At 39.6% G+C, this 16,846-nt stretch overlaps 1 protein-coding gene across 2 annotated transcripts in view; it reads left to right on the top strand.

Moving 5' to 3' along the window:
* The window catches only part of RPS6KC1 (ribosomal protein S6 kinase C1), a 77,921-nt gene extending 63,271 nt beyond the window's left edge, over nucleotides 1-14,650 (top strand). For both annotated transcript variants that reach the window (XM_026048385.1, XM_026048384.1), the window contains 3 exons: nucleotides 10,056-10,138; nucleotides 10,969-11,064; nucleotides 14,164-14,650. In XM_026048385.1, the coding sequence (XP_025904170.1) occupies nucleotides 10,056-10,138; nucleotides 10,969-11,064; nucleotides 14,164-14,274 (290 nt within the window). In that variant the 3' untranslated portion in view covers nucleotides 14,275-14,650. The remainder of the gene's footprint in view (nucleotides 1-10,055; nucleotides 10,139-10,968; nucleotides 11,065-14,163) is intronic.
* The last annotated feature ends 2,196 nt before the right edge of the window (nucleotides 14,651-16,846 follow it).

The raw sequence follows: 16,846 nt of genomic DNA, 5'->3' as shown, positions 1-16,846 counted from the left end.
ATAGCAGAGGCCCATTAGTTTTCTTAAAGCTTCTGCTAAATCTTGCTCTAAAGGATTTGATCATTATTAGAAAATGCATTTTAATTGGCCTTCTTCATAGCTACRCTAGTGTTCTAGGCAAATAGGCCTCATTTGGATAATCGTTTTTCCTTTTACAGAGTGTATCTTGGCCCTGAACTCCTGTCCCCCTTTTAGGGAGATAACGTTGCTCCGCAAGCTGTTTCTGGGGATAACTATTTTGAAATTATACTTGTGCTTCACTTATTTCATTGAGAGAAGATGACAGCTTTGGGTTTTTATTCTTTTTATAATCAATTTTGACTTCAATCAATAAGTTACTTTTTAGTAACTTAAATGTTTCTTATAGCTTCCTGTTTTCCTGCTGGAAGAAAGGCTGAGATCTTCACAAAATTCCATTGTCCAATGATTTATTTTGTAATAGGACAGTCACTAAATAAAAGGACTCAAAGTGAGTCTTTATCTTTGGTGTTTTCCTGGTGTGTCTAGCACTGTGTGCCTCGTTGCCCTTCCTCTTTCYCTCACTACCTGAAGGATGCACCGAAACTTGGCTTGTTGAATTTTGTCTCCATGTGTCTCTCTTGAGAGAGAGTCTATTCAGGACTGTGTATTTTCATCTGAGTTCAGGATAGACTGGGATTTGCATGTGCCAAACTTTTATGTCACACACTTTCAACTTTTGTTTTTTAAAATGTACCAGTTGGGGTGTGTAAGAAGGAGGAGATGTCTTTATCAAAGGTCTGGTATTACAGACTTGGAGCAGATACTGAATCTTTTTTGGATGTAATTCCATTTTGCATTGATTTTGGGGTGACATTACATAGTCAGAACCAGGAGAGCGAGATCTGAAAGTTTCATAGACTGTAGGAAATACTTGATTTAAAATATTAAGGAAATTATATTGCCTAGTTATTTGACGGATATAAGCATGCATTTGATACAATTTTACCTTTTTAATGGATACAGTTTCAGGCTCTAACTTTTTTTAGAGCACACATTATAAAGTGCATAGCAGTGAAGTGCCTAAAGGCATATTTACGTTGCTTTATTSGTTAAAGGAAAACCTGGAACCTAAATTCTACAAAGCAAATGATCCATCAGAATCTAATTCCTTGAGGGGCTAAGGATAATAATATGAAAGCTGACGTTGTTCACTGTCAATGGAGGGCAGAAGTCCATCTGTGTGGAGCTTGTTTTCAGAGCGTAGGATTCCGTGGTCAAGGTTTTCAGTACCCAAGGTTATAACTCTTTCCTAAAGCAAAGCAAACTAATGTTGGTACTTAAATAGTGATCAGATCCTTCCCCTTGTGAACAGGGAGGAATTGCTCAGCTCTTTTTATCCCCACAAGTGCAGAGAGGAAATGTATAATTCTTCACATATATGTAGCCACAATACGGTTGTGGGGAAAATACGGTGGGGGACGTGGGGAAAACGGTTTAAAAAGCTGCATGCTGCTACTAACGGAGCCAGTATAATGAATTTTGTGTGACATAGCAGTGTGGTGTATCTTGCATGAAGTCAAAGCAGGGAGAAATCTTGCGCGGGAGGTTACGTTTCTCCGCGGCTGACGGCAGGTGGCATTGTACCATTAACGCATTTCGCCCTTGCACTTAGCGCCTCTGAYGTGCCTAACTTCACATGAGCGCTAAAGACGGGGCTTATTTGTAATGATTTGCATATCAAGAACTGTACTTAGGCGCTCAGAGTAATGGTGCGTTGTAGTACTGTCCAATCTGCTCGTAAAATTGGACAACTCTTTTTACTGCTCGCCTAGTTCTGCTCGGTGGAGAAGTTCACGTTGAAGCAGCTCCTGTAACAACAAAGCTCTCTGCAGATGCTTAAAAGTAGTGGCTGTGCTATCCTTTGATTAATGGCCAAGCCAAATCTTTGCTGTTCACCTATGATAAGTCAAATGTTGTTTCTCTAACCCACAAGGGAAGTGATGGATTATAAATCATCCCCTAYAAACTCAACAGCACTTCAAGTAAAATCGTAGGGGTTTTGGCCAAGAATAACCTGTTTACTTTTAAAGAAGAAATTAAAAAGTCGTTCGTGAGGATTTCTGATCTGTTAATGCAGTTAGGGTGACTAATGTTAGGTTTAGAGTTTTGTTACTTTCCTCCTCTTTACAATAATTCTATGTTTGAGTATTTCAAAGGGTGCTAAGCAGCTGATGTTTAAATATAAAGTTATTACTAGATCAGATGAGAATGATTCACTTCTGTTTAAACAGCCCTTTGCTCTCCATGCCCCCTGAGAACTCTTATCACTTATTTGTCAAAAAAACCACCAAAACTAACAAAAAATCTCTCACATTATCCACCTGCCTCGTGCTTGATAATATCGGCAATGTATCTCTTTATCTCTTGCTTAATGTGCCTTGCTATTCTGAAGGGGGGAAAATTCCAGTAACAGATTCAATTTACACGGACAGAAACTTGAGCAAATGCCAGCCTAGCAGGGGGGCCATTATTCTGCTTTCTAAATAAGTTTAAAAAAGAAACAAACACACACACACAAACCTGTGAATCAACATGTTTTGGTCTAATTGAGGGAAAAGCAAGATAGATGAATTTTGAAATGCAAATGATCACCGTCTGTTATTTAAGTATAGGTTTTGCCAACTTTGTGATCTTAAATATAAAGATTTGTTACCTTTTAAATAAAATAATGATTATATTCCATTGTTGATAGTCAGGAGTTGGTAACTTTAAAAAMCAACTGCTTTGTATAACCCCTTTAGAAGGACAGGATTGTTTGCAATCAAGACTGTCTTCAGYGAGAACAGAGTAGGGTGAGGAGCTGCTTGCAGAGAGGCACATTTTAGGTTCTTTTCCCCTCTCGACTGTGAAGCACGATGTTGTAGAAGTGACTTGCTGTTCTAACATAATGTGCAAATGCAATGTGTGAATGAGATGTTTTACTTCTACTCTTGAAGTCCCCTTGCCAGCTGGCGAGGATAAGTTCTGTCGTATCCTGCAGCGTTATCAGAGAGYGAGATTGCAGAACTGTGGCATCTTTGGTTGTTTTTTTTTCCTTTTTTTTTTTTTTCTATAAAAAKTGAGTTTTCACCAGACTGAATGTACTACAAACTACAGGTTTGCTTGTTGAGATCATAAAGCCAAAGGGAGTTTAGCTGCATCGAAAATATGAGTAGGAAACTGGTCATCGGTAATGCATCATGCAGATTATTCTGRTGTCTTCATAACCTCTGTGCTATAATCGAGCCTTATTTAACAAACTAGCCTTCATTCAAAATAAAAAATGCAAAGCTTTTAGATAACCTAAAGAATGAAACATTAAAATAAAAATTACTAAAATGCTGTTAACCTGGATAGTCTAATTTTTGTTTTCTGAGCGAGGAAAAAATAGTCTGCCTCTACTAACAAATAGATATTTGATAGTGAAAACCCTGCCTGTTATTTGTGTATRTGTGTTTCAGTAGCAGTTTGCAGGCACTCATTGAATTCTGCTATTCTGTATTATAGTAATTTAATTTGGAGTAGATTGTTTAAGAAGTGAAATAACTGGGGTAGGTTAAAGTGCCATTGACCCTGAGAGGTGTCGAGGGGAGGACTGGTCTCATGGTTACAGTCTAAGATGGGACTTTCTAGATTTTTATCTGTGTCTCTGTCCTAGCTTTCTGTGTGACTTTACAGTCTCGGGATTATCCTAAAAAGGAAGGAAAAAATAGGGCAAACAAATGGACCTTAAGCAGCAAGGATGCCAGGACCAGCAAGTTCAATTTAAAAAACGCTGGCAATAGGAAATGGTGCTGAAAGTTAACATGGAAGCTCCACAGCTGGAGCGAAGGAGCAGGAAGGGTCTGGAGGTGCAGGAGGAGGACTCCACATTTTGAGCTGGGAGGAGCAGCTGTTACAAGGGCTTGGATGTGAGCAGCTCTCCAAAGACACCGAGGCATCCCAAAGAAAACGGGAACAGCCAACTGTTCCTAAAAGAGTAAAATGCCTTAACCTGGAGTAGGTAGTGGAAAGCACAGATGTGGGGAGAGTTATCAGGTATTTTTCAGAATAATTTGGCATGTTTTGACACTAAGGAACAATTTGAGTACATTGGATATTTTAGGTGAAGTACATGGTCACATATTTTTTTTCTGGACCCTGTAACTAGAATAAATAGTGAGATGTATTGAAATTGTTGATTTATAAGAATCTGGGTTTGTTTGTTTGTTTGACTGGCATAAAAGTCAGCTAGTAACTTTGGAAGAGGCTTTAATTCATCTGATTGTTTTTCTTTTTTCTTTTTTCTTTTTTCTTTTTTCTTTTTTCTTTTTTCTTTTTTCTTTTTTCTTTTTTCTTTTTTCTTTTTTCTTTTTTTCTTTTTTTCTTTTTTTCTTTTTTTCTTTTTTTCTTTTTTTCTTTTTTCCTTTTTTCCTTTTTTCCTTTTTTCCTTTTTTCCTTTTTTCCTTTTTTCCTTTTTTCCTTTTTTCCTTTTTTCCTTTTTCTTTTTTTCCTTTTTCCTTTTTCTTCTTTCTTCTTTCTTCTTTCTTCTTTCTTCCTTCTTCCTTCTTCCTTCTTCCTCCTTCCTCCTTCNTCCTCCTTCCTCCTTCCTCCTTCCTCCTTCCTCCTTCCTCCTTCCTCCTTTCTTTCCTCTTTCCTCTTTCCTCTTTCCTCTTTCCTCTTTCCTCTTTCCTCTTTCTTCTTTCCTCTTTCCTCTTTCCTCTTTCCTCTTTCTTTTCTTTTTCCTTTTTCCTTTTCTTTTTCCTTTCCTTCTCTTTCCTACTTCCTTTTTTTTTTCTTATTTTTTTCCTTCTTTTTTTCTTTCTTTTTCTTTAATAACACATGGGCTAGAATTTGAAGCTGCTGTAAAAGATGTCCTTTGAAAATAAATGAAAAATAGCTGAAAGGTTAAATAGTAGTTGTTTCCTTTCAGTAACAGCACTGAAAAGCTTCTTCATCTTTTCTGTTACCTGATTATTTTAGAAGAAGTTTTAATTCCATCTTGGGTCAATAAAAGGAAGGAAAAATAGATCCCTCTATTAATCTTTTTCGTTAGTGACATGAAGAAATTTCTTCCAAAGAGGGATATAGATGTTCATATATTTCTGAATATCTTTAGTATGGAAGTTCATATTTTCATACTCCATTTGATCTTAGCAGATGTCCTTTGGACTTGCCTCACTACTTTATTGTTTAAAGACCATGATACACTTTTCATACTTAACTATAGATGTTTCCATRCTGCGCTGTAGAAATTGCTAAAGCGTTTTAGGTGAAGCATTATAGCCACGTTGCTTGTGTGATATATTACTTAGTGACTCTGTCTTGTGATATCTTGGCTGACTGAATCTGTGTGAAGTGAATTAGCTTGGACTCATTTTACTTGGTTCTCTGTGAATGCTTCTTTATATTTATAGATATTAAACTCAGATAAAATAGTAAGCTTTTCAAATTAGATGAGTGTAAGGTAAATAGAAGGTTGAAGCACAGCTAATGTTTTTTCATGCAGTGCTGTTTATCTCAGTGGCAGCGGGAGGAGAAGACGTCGTGTCTGATGTTTTAAGGATGTTGGACAAGTCCATTTCCTCCTGAGCRGTTTCAGACACCTGATGGTAATTCAGATAGGTGTCCTTGCTTTCTTAGCAGTGCAGAAACAATACTTGCAGGTAGGCTATTTACAATACTTAAAAGTGTGCAGCTTCTCCTTGAAGCACAGAGTAGGGGGAAGGGGCTCCTCCTTGTTGAAATTCTCATCTGACCYGTAAGAGTCAGAAGGTTCCTGTCTTAATTTCAGGAGGAACGTCGCAGCTCAAAACCCTTCTTCACTTTTAGATGTTAGGTTAAGCAATACTTCTGCTACTAGCCTGTTTTCTTGCGAGCTGATTTCAGGCCTCATTCTTAATGCAGATGTATTTTCTTGATGCTAAAGGTTACCCTACAAAGTTTGGTTCTGTTCCAAGTGATTTGCAAATGGTGCGACATAAATTGGCACAGTGAATTTCAAGTTGCTTGGACTAGGCCTAAACCTGGCTTTGGTTTTGTTTTAATTAATTATATTAGTGCTTAATAGCAATAGTGCTTCAACTAATAATAATRCCATGCTAGTCAGGAGGCCTTATTATCAGTCCTGGAGGAGACTGTATATTGAGAGAAAATTTTTGAGAGGTTATAGGAAAAAATCTTTGAAAGCTTTCAGCATGAAGGGTGCATTTCAGGGTAAGATGCTGTAGAAAAGATGAGAAAATCAGTCCTGATATTGATAACATCATCAAAGACCCGTTCAGAAAAAGCCAAGGCTCTGTTTTTCTACTTCAGAACTGGCATTTATGCTTAAAAATATAGGATTTTGTCAGCTACRTATCCCGTATCAGGAAGTAAGGTACTACCGTGTGTAATGCAAATAAGAGGTAAGTATGGAAACGGTAAAGAAATAGCCTTTCAGTTGAGACCAGCTGCACTGGAGGAATAGAGCTGGGTAGAGAGGCTGTTTACCTGCACCATCTGTCTTGATCTGACTCTGAGAGCGTTTTACAAATCTCATTCTCTTCAGTTTCCTCCGACTGCTGCTGCTAACCGTGTTCCTGTGCAAGAATTTAACATTGCTATTGCCACGGGCTGCCTGGTGCTGCATGTTCAGTGGCCATGCCCTGGTAAGGGAAAAAGAAGGAAGCCCTCTCTTTTTTAATGAATTTGCATCGAAATTGGAAGAATTTCTGATCATTTTTTTTCAGTCTCTGCTTTAAGAGATTTTTTCCTCTGCTTTAGGAGCATCTTGCATTTGAAAATTGTATGAACATTTTTTTCTGCAAATTTTGTACTGCAGGTCCTGAAAACACTAGCACCATGCCCAGGCTTGTGTAGACTTACATTTGTACAAATGTGGATAAGGTCCTTGATTTCGAGGTTCCTGAAGTAAAGAACTGGCACAAATATCCCCATGTTATTCACTTAGGCTTATGGGTTGCTACCATATATTGTCTAAATTACTTTGCTGATGGATTGAGATGAAAATGTTTTCTTAGTGAAGGCAGATATTGTAGTTCAGATTTATTGCAATATTAAAGCTTAAAAAAAGAAAGCATATGCCCTGTGTGGTATATTACATTAGCTAGCTACTCTGTATCACTTGAAAGCACTTCATAATCCACAGTTTCTAAATTTTCCCATGATGTGTAGTCAAGATAAAATGCAGTAATATTGATGTGATATCCTGAACTTATTACGATCGGTGTATTGCATCAGAAGTAAGGTGACCTATTTAAAGTAAGGGAATGTAAACAACACATGTTTATTTGTAGTATTCACAACGCTTTTTTTTTTTTTTTTTTTAAGGAAAACATGTATTTTAATCCAAAATGAGGTAATTTGGGGACCTAGGGAAAGCATTAGGAAGAGAGACACTGGTAATGGGAGAAAAGTAGAGCGAATGTTTTTTGCATAAAAGAAAATTCAGATGCTTTTCGTGTCTGAATTTTCCATTTTCTGTTTGAGGTTGGTTTAGGTGACTGGGCACCCAGGCCCTGCTTGTGTGCACGAGAACTCGGCCAGAGCTGCTCGGTCTGGGGAGAGCTCTGCATTACTTGGCTGCTCTCATTTCATCCCATTTGCCTTGTTTTGGTGATGGACAAAAGTAATACAAGAGTCGTTGCTTCTCCTGTAATAGACCTGCAGTGACTTGTTGTTTTTGAATTGTGAAAGTGCTCTTACAGTTAAAACATGAGCTTGGCTTGTGAAGAGGTAAACTCTGGTTCACTTTTTGACTCTTACTGTGTTCATTTTCTTCATCGGTGAAGTGGGTGAGGTRGCACTGGCTTCCTGCAATGAATGGTTTGTGTTTCTGTGAAAGAAGGCAGTGTAGGTTTAGTTCCTCAAAGAATTGGATCAGCATCTGTGACTGCCAGCACTAAAAGAGAAAGAACACCATAGCTCAAATGCATTTTTCATAATACTACTTTTTTTCTCTTCTTCTTTCTTTTGTGTGTGCTCAAAATGACAAAGCTTTGCATCATCTAGAACTTGCTTATATTAGCTGTAAATAAAAAGACCCATACCTGCTATTAGCTTAAGTGTTTCAGTGTCTCTGGGGAAGAATAGACAGTCTATTTTTTTATGGTATTATTCTAAAAACTAAGATTTGCCAACATAGGGAACTTGATTCAAATTAGCTGGTAGCATATGAATGAATAATGTAGTAGTCAATACTTAACAATAAACTCTTGGCTTGACGGCCCTTATTCTGGTATAAATGTGAAATTAATTTAATAAATAGAAATCTTGAATTATTTGAGAGAAAACACTTTCAGTCCAGTGCATCCACAGGTTTAAAGTCACACAGGAAAGAACAACTAGAATGCCTCTCCTATAAAGAACCCTTAAATAYCTGTGTTTAGACTTTGTTTTCTGTTCATATTACATTGTTTTGAGTGTATGTAGTTGGAACATAGAGCACTAGGAAATCATGTTCAGTAGTTCCAGACTGAAGGGGACATTTCCATGCAACACATTTCTCAGCACTGAGAGATGCCCCTAGTCAGCTGTAGAATGTGAAAAGACATGAGGTTCTGGGTTTCCTTTTAGAGGACAGTTATGTAGAATCTCTCTCTTTCTAAAGGGAAGTAATATTTTATTTAGAAGAACAGATTTTGAGTTTTGCAAAAATTAATCTGGCCTTGACATAATTTTGGCTTGGTCTAGAAGTCCGTCTGGGGTCTTAAAACATGTTAAACAATTATAGTGATACAGTTCCTTGTGTGGCTGCCGTGATATCCTTGCAAAAATTTCTTGATAATGATAGAAATGTTAATCTGTAGGGAGTGGAATTAATTCTACTAGTGTGTAGTGATATATTGGACATTCAAATGCCGTTATCTGTAATAAACTTTTCAATGTGAGTAATGCCCTAACTGGATAAAAACCATGTGAGCCATCCTCCTCATCGCTCAGTGCCTGTCTCAGAGGGGGCTGTGGCTACCACCTTCCTGTCCCTGGCACCAGTTTGACTCGTCTATAGCTCTCCTTGGCTGTGCTCATGCTAAGCTCCATGAAGAGCTAAGCAGGAGTTTTCCAACCCAGCCCAGTGCATTTCACAGCAATGGCTGGGTGACTGTGCTGGTTGCTGTCCTCTCTTGCCAGTCTGGTGTGGCTTTTGCCACCAGAGCTGTTTGGGTGCAGCTGCTGCATCTTTGACTGTCAAAATAAACATTTCCTCTTCATTGCAGTCTGCCTTTGCTCCTTGTTTTAAGGCAGACAGCTTGTGTGTTTGCGTTTAATTTTGTAGTGTCAAGTATGACTGTATAAGGGCCAAGTTTGCTGTGTGCTTGTACTGTTGGACATAGGAACGTGCAACATTGGGGCTTCTGTGAGTCCCTCCACCCTTCTGCTCTCTCCCTTGTGCATGGACAGCAGGAAGGTGGTGCTGGCTCTTTGCTGGATGTCAGAGGAAATAACTTTTTACATCTAGGTAGCTGSGTTGAATCTGGGGTGATTTGTAGCAAACTGTGGTCCCTCGTTGTGGATAGGCTATGTGAAGTAGATGTGGCATCTTTATCTAGTTCCCAGCAGACATGGGAGAGTACTGTGGAAAGCCAGTCCATGGTGATACCAGCAGAGAGCAAGGCTTAGCCATGAGATGACTTCTGCCCTCCAGGACAAAGCCAAGGCATGCCTAGGTACTGACTTACTGTACACCCCCTTGTGCTGACTATTCGGATGCCTCACGCCAGTCAGGTCAGTCCCGCTCTTCTGACCRGGATAAATTCCCTAAATATGTTTTGCCTAACTATCTGTCACTGTCCAATTCAAATCCAATCTAGCTGAATCCCCATTCTGATGCCCTCAAGTCTTGAAAAAGCCCATGTGTGTGAGGAAAAATCAAATTACGCATGTAATGAACAGTGCTGTGTTTGAGCATCGCAGTCTGTAGGTGGCTAAAGGGCTAGCTAACTTGCAGGCATAATGAAAGCTCTGTGTTATTTAGTATATGTTCAGTCAGCATTAAACTGTCACCTTGTAAATATATGTTAATTTTGAAGGTGTGCCTGACCTTTTCAGTATTAATYGCAATGTCTCGTATTTAGAGGTTGGAGCTATCCTGGAAGAGACAGAAGCCTGTGACTGGTGGAGCCTGGGTGCCATTCTGTTTGAACTCCTCACTGGGAAGGTAGGGCTAGGGGCAAGTTATTTAAAGGAAAACCAAGATGTTGGCCAGTAGTTTCTGAGAAGCGATGTGCCCAGTTGTGCTTCCTTGCTTGTCCTTTCCAGATGTGCCTTGCAGATCTGAGTCTCAGATTTGCTTGGTCCACATGAGAGCTGAGAAATCAAATATGCTCAAGCTTCRTCAGAACAACTTTATAAAACCTTATGAAACTCAGGGCTGTAAAGGGATCAAAAAGCCAGGCCATCCTTTTAATTGTAGTGAAATCCAAGTCTTCCAACATTTCTTCTGTACATTTTTAAACTTTTTGCCTTAACAGAAATTCTGTTCCCTGGGACAATGTAGAAACCGTATGTTGCGTTAACATATTAATTCAAGTCTGAGCAGSTCTCTTGGTGGATTGCCTTTGTTAGAGGTGTCAGGCAAATGTGATGATAAATAATGAGCTCTCCTGGAAACAGGTAGATGGAAGGAGATGTCACTGCCTGCCAGGAATGCCTTTTTTTCTATATTGTAAGACAGGGAGTGCTTGGCCCAATCATTCTGTTGATTAGCTGGCAGTTCTGCTTGAAGAAAGGGAAGTTCACCTAGTTCAAGCCTTTTCAAGTTTGGGCAATAAAGCAAGAAAATTAAGACAGGGAAACTTGGGTACTTGTAGACACTCCTTCCAGATCAATAGCTTATACAAATTATAACTTTTAAATGATAACTTTGAAAATTATCACTCTGAAATTATAACTTTGTATGTTAATTTGCATGTATGTTATGACAAGATAATCCAGCTGTACATTTTGTGAGTTGAGAAAAGTATCTGACTGCTTTGGTTTTTGTTTCAGAGTCTGGTTGAGTGCCATCCATCAGGAATAAACACACACACTGCTTTGAGTATACCAGACCACGTATCAAAGGAGGCCAGATCACTGATTCAACAGGTAATTTGGAGGAAATTTTGTTTTGTTTAGGTAAGCATGCAGTCTGGACAAATACACATCCACTTGAGCTAATCTGGGGAAATAAATGTAATAACATAAAACTGTTGGTGGGAGCGTGAATGGGTGTCTTGTCAGTGCAAAGACTTTTGCCAAACAGAATTGTTGTATCTAGAAGCACTGACTTCTGTCGGATGTCTCTCTAGGAAACTGGTGTATTTTATTATTTCTTCAAAAGAGAACAACTTTGGACAATGCTGAGTGCTTTGGAAACACCTGCTGGTGCTGTATGGCCATTTCAGGAATTGTGCCCTATATCGTCATGGGAATATTGTGATGAAATAAATTAAACTCAGGAATATTGAAGCTGATTGAACAAGAAGGCAGTAGGTTCTGTGAAAGTTCTAACATATTTCTTGGAAGTTATGGCCTTACTGTGACTGAAAATTTATTGCTCTCCTCAAGGAAACTTTCTGATTTCAATTTTTTTTAGGAAAAGTGATTTTAGTGGTGAAAAATCGGACTTAGGTGATAAGAAGACAACTCATAGGTTGAAAGAAAGGGCAGGGGCCACTTTATAGTATAATCACACACTGATATACCTTATATTTTCAGTTTTAAAGGAAAGAGCAAAGAGTGTGGACTGCTATTTTTAGTTTATTCTCTGCTTTAGGTAGTCATGACTGAGAGAGTAAACTTGTACATACGCAATGCCTTGAATTTCAGGTAATGCGATCTTCCTTCCTATAGTTAACTGAGGAAGAGGAGCCTGGGTATGACGTATGCCACTTGGGTAGAATAAGTGATGTATGTGAGCTCTGCTGTGCTCATGAAGAGTGCCTGGTGAATGGATACATAAATAATGCCATCACTKAGATCTAGATCTGAACAGAGCAGAGTGAAAAAATAGTTATTGAAGAAAGTCGAGCAAAGGGATTTTGGAAGTCCAGCAAGTCAAAAGATCCAGTGATAGTTTGACTTCTGTGCCTTTACTGTGAAATAGGGGATGGGAATGGAACCAGGCATTTGGACTATTATTTTGATGAGCTGCCTGAAATTCCCTGAAAGTGAGTGCGTGCATCTGGGTGTTTGTGGCAAGAACAAGGAGGGAAGCGGCTAAGGAAAAGCCCTGTTTTTGTGTCATCTGCATTCATTTTATTAGATGGTAGCTAGTTGTTGCCCTTGCCCACAGATGATACGTGGCTGAAATGGGTAAGGGCAGAGCCAAGCCCCATGTGGTGAGGAGAATTCCTGCCATCTACTTCTGAACCTGAAGACAAACAAAGTCTTCTAGTGCACCTCCCTCAGCCAGTCCTCATTGCAGAGGGTGTTGCTGCTTTTCAAATTACCCCAAGAGGCCCTTTTGCCACTTAGAGTTTAAAGGATGTGTTACAAAGCTCTGTCTGTTCAGAGAACAGTTACATCAGTGCCCATTAGGTTAAGCCCTCTAATATAGGCTGGTGACGGTGGAGGTTCAGCTGTATGAGCTAGTAAATCACGTTTTGTTGTGTGACCATCCAAGGAAGCTGCCATTCAGTGCTGAGGAAGCCTTGTCAGGAAAAGGAAGAAAGCTCTCTTGCCATGGTTAGCAATTTGTCATTGCGACTTTCCTTCCCCCCTGCCAAGGGCAGACAGGTCAAAGCATCACAGAGTAATGTGAACTGTCAGGGATCACCGTTCAGCTCTCCAGAAACCTGTCTGGCAGCATCGCTGCCAGGGCACGTGACTGCCTCATAAACACCCCCTTCACTGAGCTACCTTAGAGCCAAATGAGAGTTCTTTGTATTTCTCATGCACTTTGGAAAGATAAAGTTGTTACTGTACGTTGGGTTAGTATTTTGCACCCAAGATCTCTTTTTGTCAGCACTCCCAAGTTTTCTACCAGAAAAGTTTGCAGGATGGTTTTTAAATAGATAACTATTGTAATTGTGATGTATCTACTTTCCAAGATTGAAGTTCTCCTGGAAGGAGGAACTTGGGGAAACAAGCATCTCTGCTTACTTTCCAGCTGTCAGCACTTGTTCTATTTCAGGAGAAGGTGAAGAGACGGTGGCTGCATCTGTTCCTGCTGGGAAGTGAAGAAGCTCTGAGGAAACTCAGAGCAGCACTTTTCACTATTCCTGAGTTACCTTTACTGTGTGATGTTATGACTACAGATGCCAAAGCCTCGTGAAATGTGTACATTCATATGTTTATGGATGTATGCTTACTTAGATGTTGAGTGCATTGAGATATGAATACACATTGTTCCTTGTGACAASTGGAAGAAGTTATCCCATTAGCTGCTGCAGAAGAAGGAAAAAAAAAAAGAAATCAAGTCTTTGTAGTGGGTGCAGTTGAGCAGAGTATAAACAATGCTTTAAAAGTGCAAAGTATTTTCATGTGTCTTTATTAGTCTCTTTGGAGTGTTGCCTTTGCATTCCCTTTTATATGGATTGGTATTTTTAAACAGATATAAATATTGTGATGTCCCTTTCACATGAATTCAGCATGTGATGTACAACTAGGAAGCAAATGCAGTGCTGGATTTTATGAAATTTCTATTAAGCCATTACACTGTTTTGCCACTGGGATTTTGATTTTTCAGTTTGAATCCCTTTGTGCAACTCTTTAAAAACTTTCTTAGGAAATAGAGAGCTGGCCATCATATTGTGGTATTTTAGGAGCAACTCAGAGGAACCATGAAACTTATGAAACGGAAAGTTACAGACCATTGTCCCCGATGTAACCTTATCACAGCAGTGTGAGCAAAGGTTAACATGAAGCAAATGCAATGTCCAGAGTGCTGCAGATGCAGGCTGGGGCTGCTCTTCTCTTTTTAAAACGAGGTTACAGTTAAAATGAAGTCCCAACGTGCAGTGCTTCAGGGTATTGCATGCTGTGATCAGTGGTCTCTGAAGACTGTAATGCTGAGACTCAAGGAAAGGAGAGTCTTCCATTTGTTGGATTTTAGGAATTTCAAGTATGTTTCGCACTCTTGAAAGTAACTCACAGAGCAGGAAAACAGTAGGATGTCCCTTACCTTAGACCTTTCTGGAACTTTTAAGCAGTTGTTTTTGTTCTTACTCACTGAATCGTGTATTTTTTCCTTTTTATGTCAAGCTTTTGCAGTTCAATCCCGCGGAGCGTCTTGGTGCTGGCGTTGCTGGTGTTGAAGACATCAAATCTCATCCATTTTTTGCCCTTATAGAATGGGCAGATCTGCTGAGATGAGATGTGTGCCCTTTGAACAAGCTCAGGTCAAGCGGACAAGTTTCTCTGGAAAAGCAGCACCCTGACTCGCTTCCCTAAGATGTCCCCAATCACTTGGACATGGTGACTAAAGGACACTGGAGTAATCATGCCAAGAGTGAACGCTCTTAACAGGAATCACTGATGGTTACAGGGTGCTAGTTTATTTCTACTGCAACTGGCTGCTGTATGTTTGTGTAAACCTTCTCACCAAAGGACAGGTTGTGATGAAACTGCTGGGTAGCATGTTCAGCACTGCCAGCGTGTCGACGAAGTAGGAACAGGGATACACTCCTGGTGCTTTGTCTGACGACGGGAATGGCTGTAGAGTGTGCCAGTTGAAAGTATCTTTTATAGTGTCAATAGACCATTTCCTTATGCTAAGTGCAGCTGTGGGGGGCGGGAGGAAGGAACAAATAATTTATTAATGGTATATGCTGAATAAAATACTAAAATGCTTTATGCGAAACTTGACACTTAAAAAATAATATATCCATTAAAAATTAAGAAAGCTGTTGCATAATATTGCGGAATGCTTCTCGAAAATGGCATATCTTTTCAAATTGTGGAAAGAACATATAAAAAGCAAACAATCCTGTCAACTGTTGTACTTTGTTGGCTGGCAGTGTCTCTTTAGAAGTCTTGACTCCGTTATATTGGATGAGTTGTGTGTCAAAGTCACTACACAAAGGGAAATCTTCTTTTCCTCAGCCACATAAATACCGTTTCAGCAACCTAATAAGGACCAAGAAAAAACACGATGCTAAATAAATGTGTGGATTAAAAAGGAAAAAACTCTTCTCATTATTGCAACCATCGCTTTATTATTTAATGAACTTCCTCTAAGTGTCCTCTTTTTATGAAAGCAGCTTTGCTGCTTTGCTCATACTCTTCTGCTTGAGGAACCTTCTGAATTGTTCTGTTTGTTGCCGAATAATCTTAATAAATAAGAGTATTTTCTCTCTTTGCTGCACAAGAAGCTGGAAGAAGCCAGGCCTAGATGACATCTCTGAGCAAATGCTTGTGCGTAAGACCTGGGAGTGAGCCAGTTAGCTGGCCTGTTTGATAGCAAGGTCTGAAGAAAGGGAGACAAATATAAGATGAATAAGAAGCATATTTTTGCTGTGCACAGCTGTTGCTGCTAACTTGCTTGTATGGGTTCCTGATGTGTGCACAAACACTGTATGCTGCGATGCTTGTACAGATTATGGATATGTGTTCTTTCCTAAATGTTCCCTTGTCTCTCACTTGCTTTTTTTCTTCTCCCCAGCTTTATCCGGAGAACAAAGGGCAGATTCCTTTGGGAAAGTGAGGTGACAGCAATGATTATTAAATTTACAACCCCCCAAAAAGTATCCCTCCCCCTACTTGTATTTTAGCAGTGTATTTTATGGGCACTCCCAAAAGTGCATCTGCACAGTCTCCATCTGTTAGACACCAGGTCGGTGCATTCAAATAAAGTGGAAAAGGAAAATGCTTCACTTAAACAAAGGAAATCTGGAAACTTTTTTTTTCCTTTTAAAATTATTCCACTCCCCTCTTTTTTTTTTTTTTTTCTTTCTTCCCTTTCTTGTGATCACCAGACCAGCAGAGGGGCTGTAACAACACTGCAGGTTGTAACCAGGTCACTAGTATCACTGCCTACGGAGAGCTGTCCAAGATTACATCACTCTCAGAAACTGCGTTTCAACCTACCACCCTCTGGCTTCATAACAGGAACTCCCTCAGGTGAGCCACAGGAACAGCGTCCTGTGCCGAGCTGGTAGGAAATCTCTAATGCTGAGACCGAGCTGATACAGAGCTTCCTTCCAGCACTGCCCTGGCTGTGACTTTGGAGAGAGCTCATTGCTCAAGGGAACCCTCCCTTCCCTCTGCCACCTGACTCCATCCCTGGGGCTCTGCAGTCACTAACGCTACCAGATAAATGTTGTTGCCCGTGTTGACCCGGCCCGTTGCACTTGCTTGGCAATAGCTGCGAAAAAAGTTTTCCACATTGCCTTTGAATGCTCTTGTTCCTGTTGTGCCCGCGTGCTGGTTGCAAGTGAAGGCAGTGTGAAATAGCTAGAATCTGTAAAAAACAGAAAGAAAATGCTGTTCTAGCAGAAACCAAATGACCATTCTTTCTCAGCGGAAAGCGTTTGATTTAGTTAAGGACATAAAATGTTTCTTTTTCAATACAAGTACAATGTAAGTAGTAAGGAAATCTAGATTACAGAGATTATAAGGAATGGGGCACCTGGTAATACCACTTGCCCTAAGGGAGCCTTTGAGATGCTACTTTATTTTTCATAGTCGAATGAAAAATTGTTTTTGCTAAAGCAAGCTGATTACATGCAAAAAAATCCTTATATCTTTTTCCCCATTAACATGGATTATGCTGTATTGGTGTTTACATGTATTTATTTAATAAAGCCCGTCAAGCCTAATTCAGACTTTTCTGAACTTTATATTTAGTTCTTGAAGACAATATGCAATCAAGGGTCTTTTTGTCCTCAGCTTTATGACTTGGGAAATATTGTGGATTTCTTCTCTTTGGTGCCTCCCAGGAAGCCCA

This window comes from Nothoprocta perdicaria, unplaced genomic scaffold (genome assembly GCF_003342845.1).
Source record: "Nothoprocta perdicaria isolate Ctin4 unplaced genomic scaffold, notPer1 scaffold_54, whole genome shotgun sequence".
Classification (NCBI taxonomy): Eukaryota; Metazoa; Chordata; class Aves; order Tinamiformes; family Tinamidae; genus Nothoprocta; species Nothoprocta perdicaria.
This window is presented reverse-complemented; position numbering and strand designations above follow the sequence as displayed.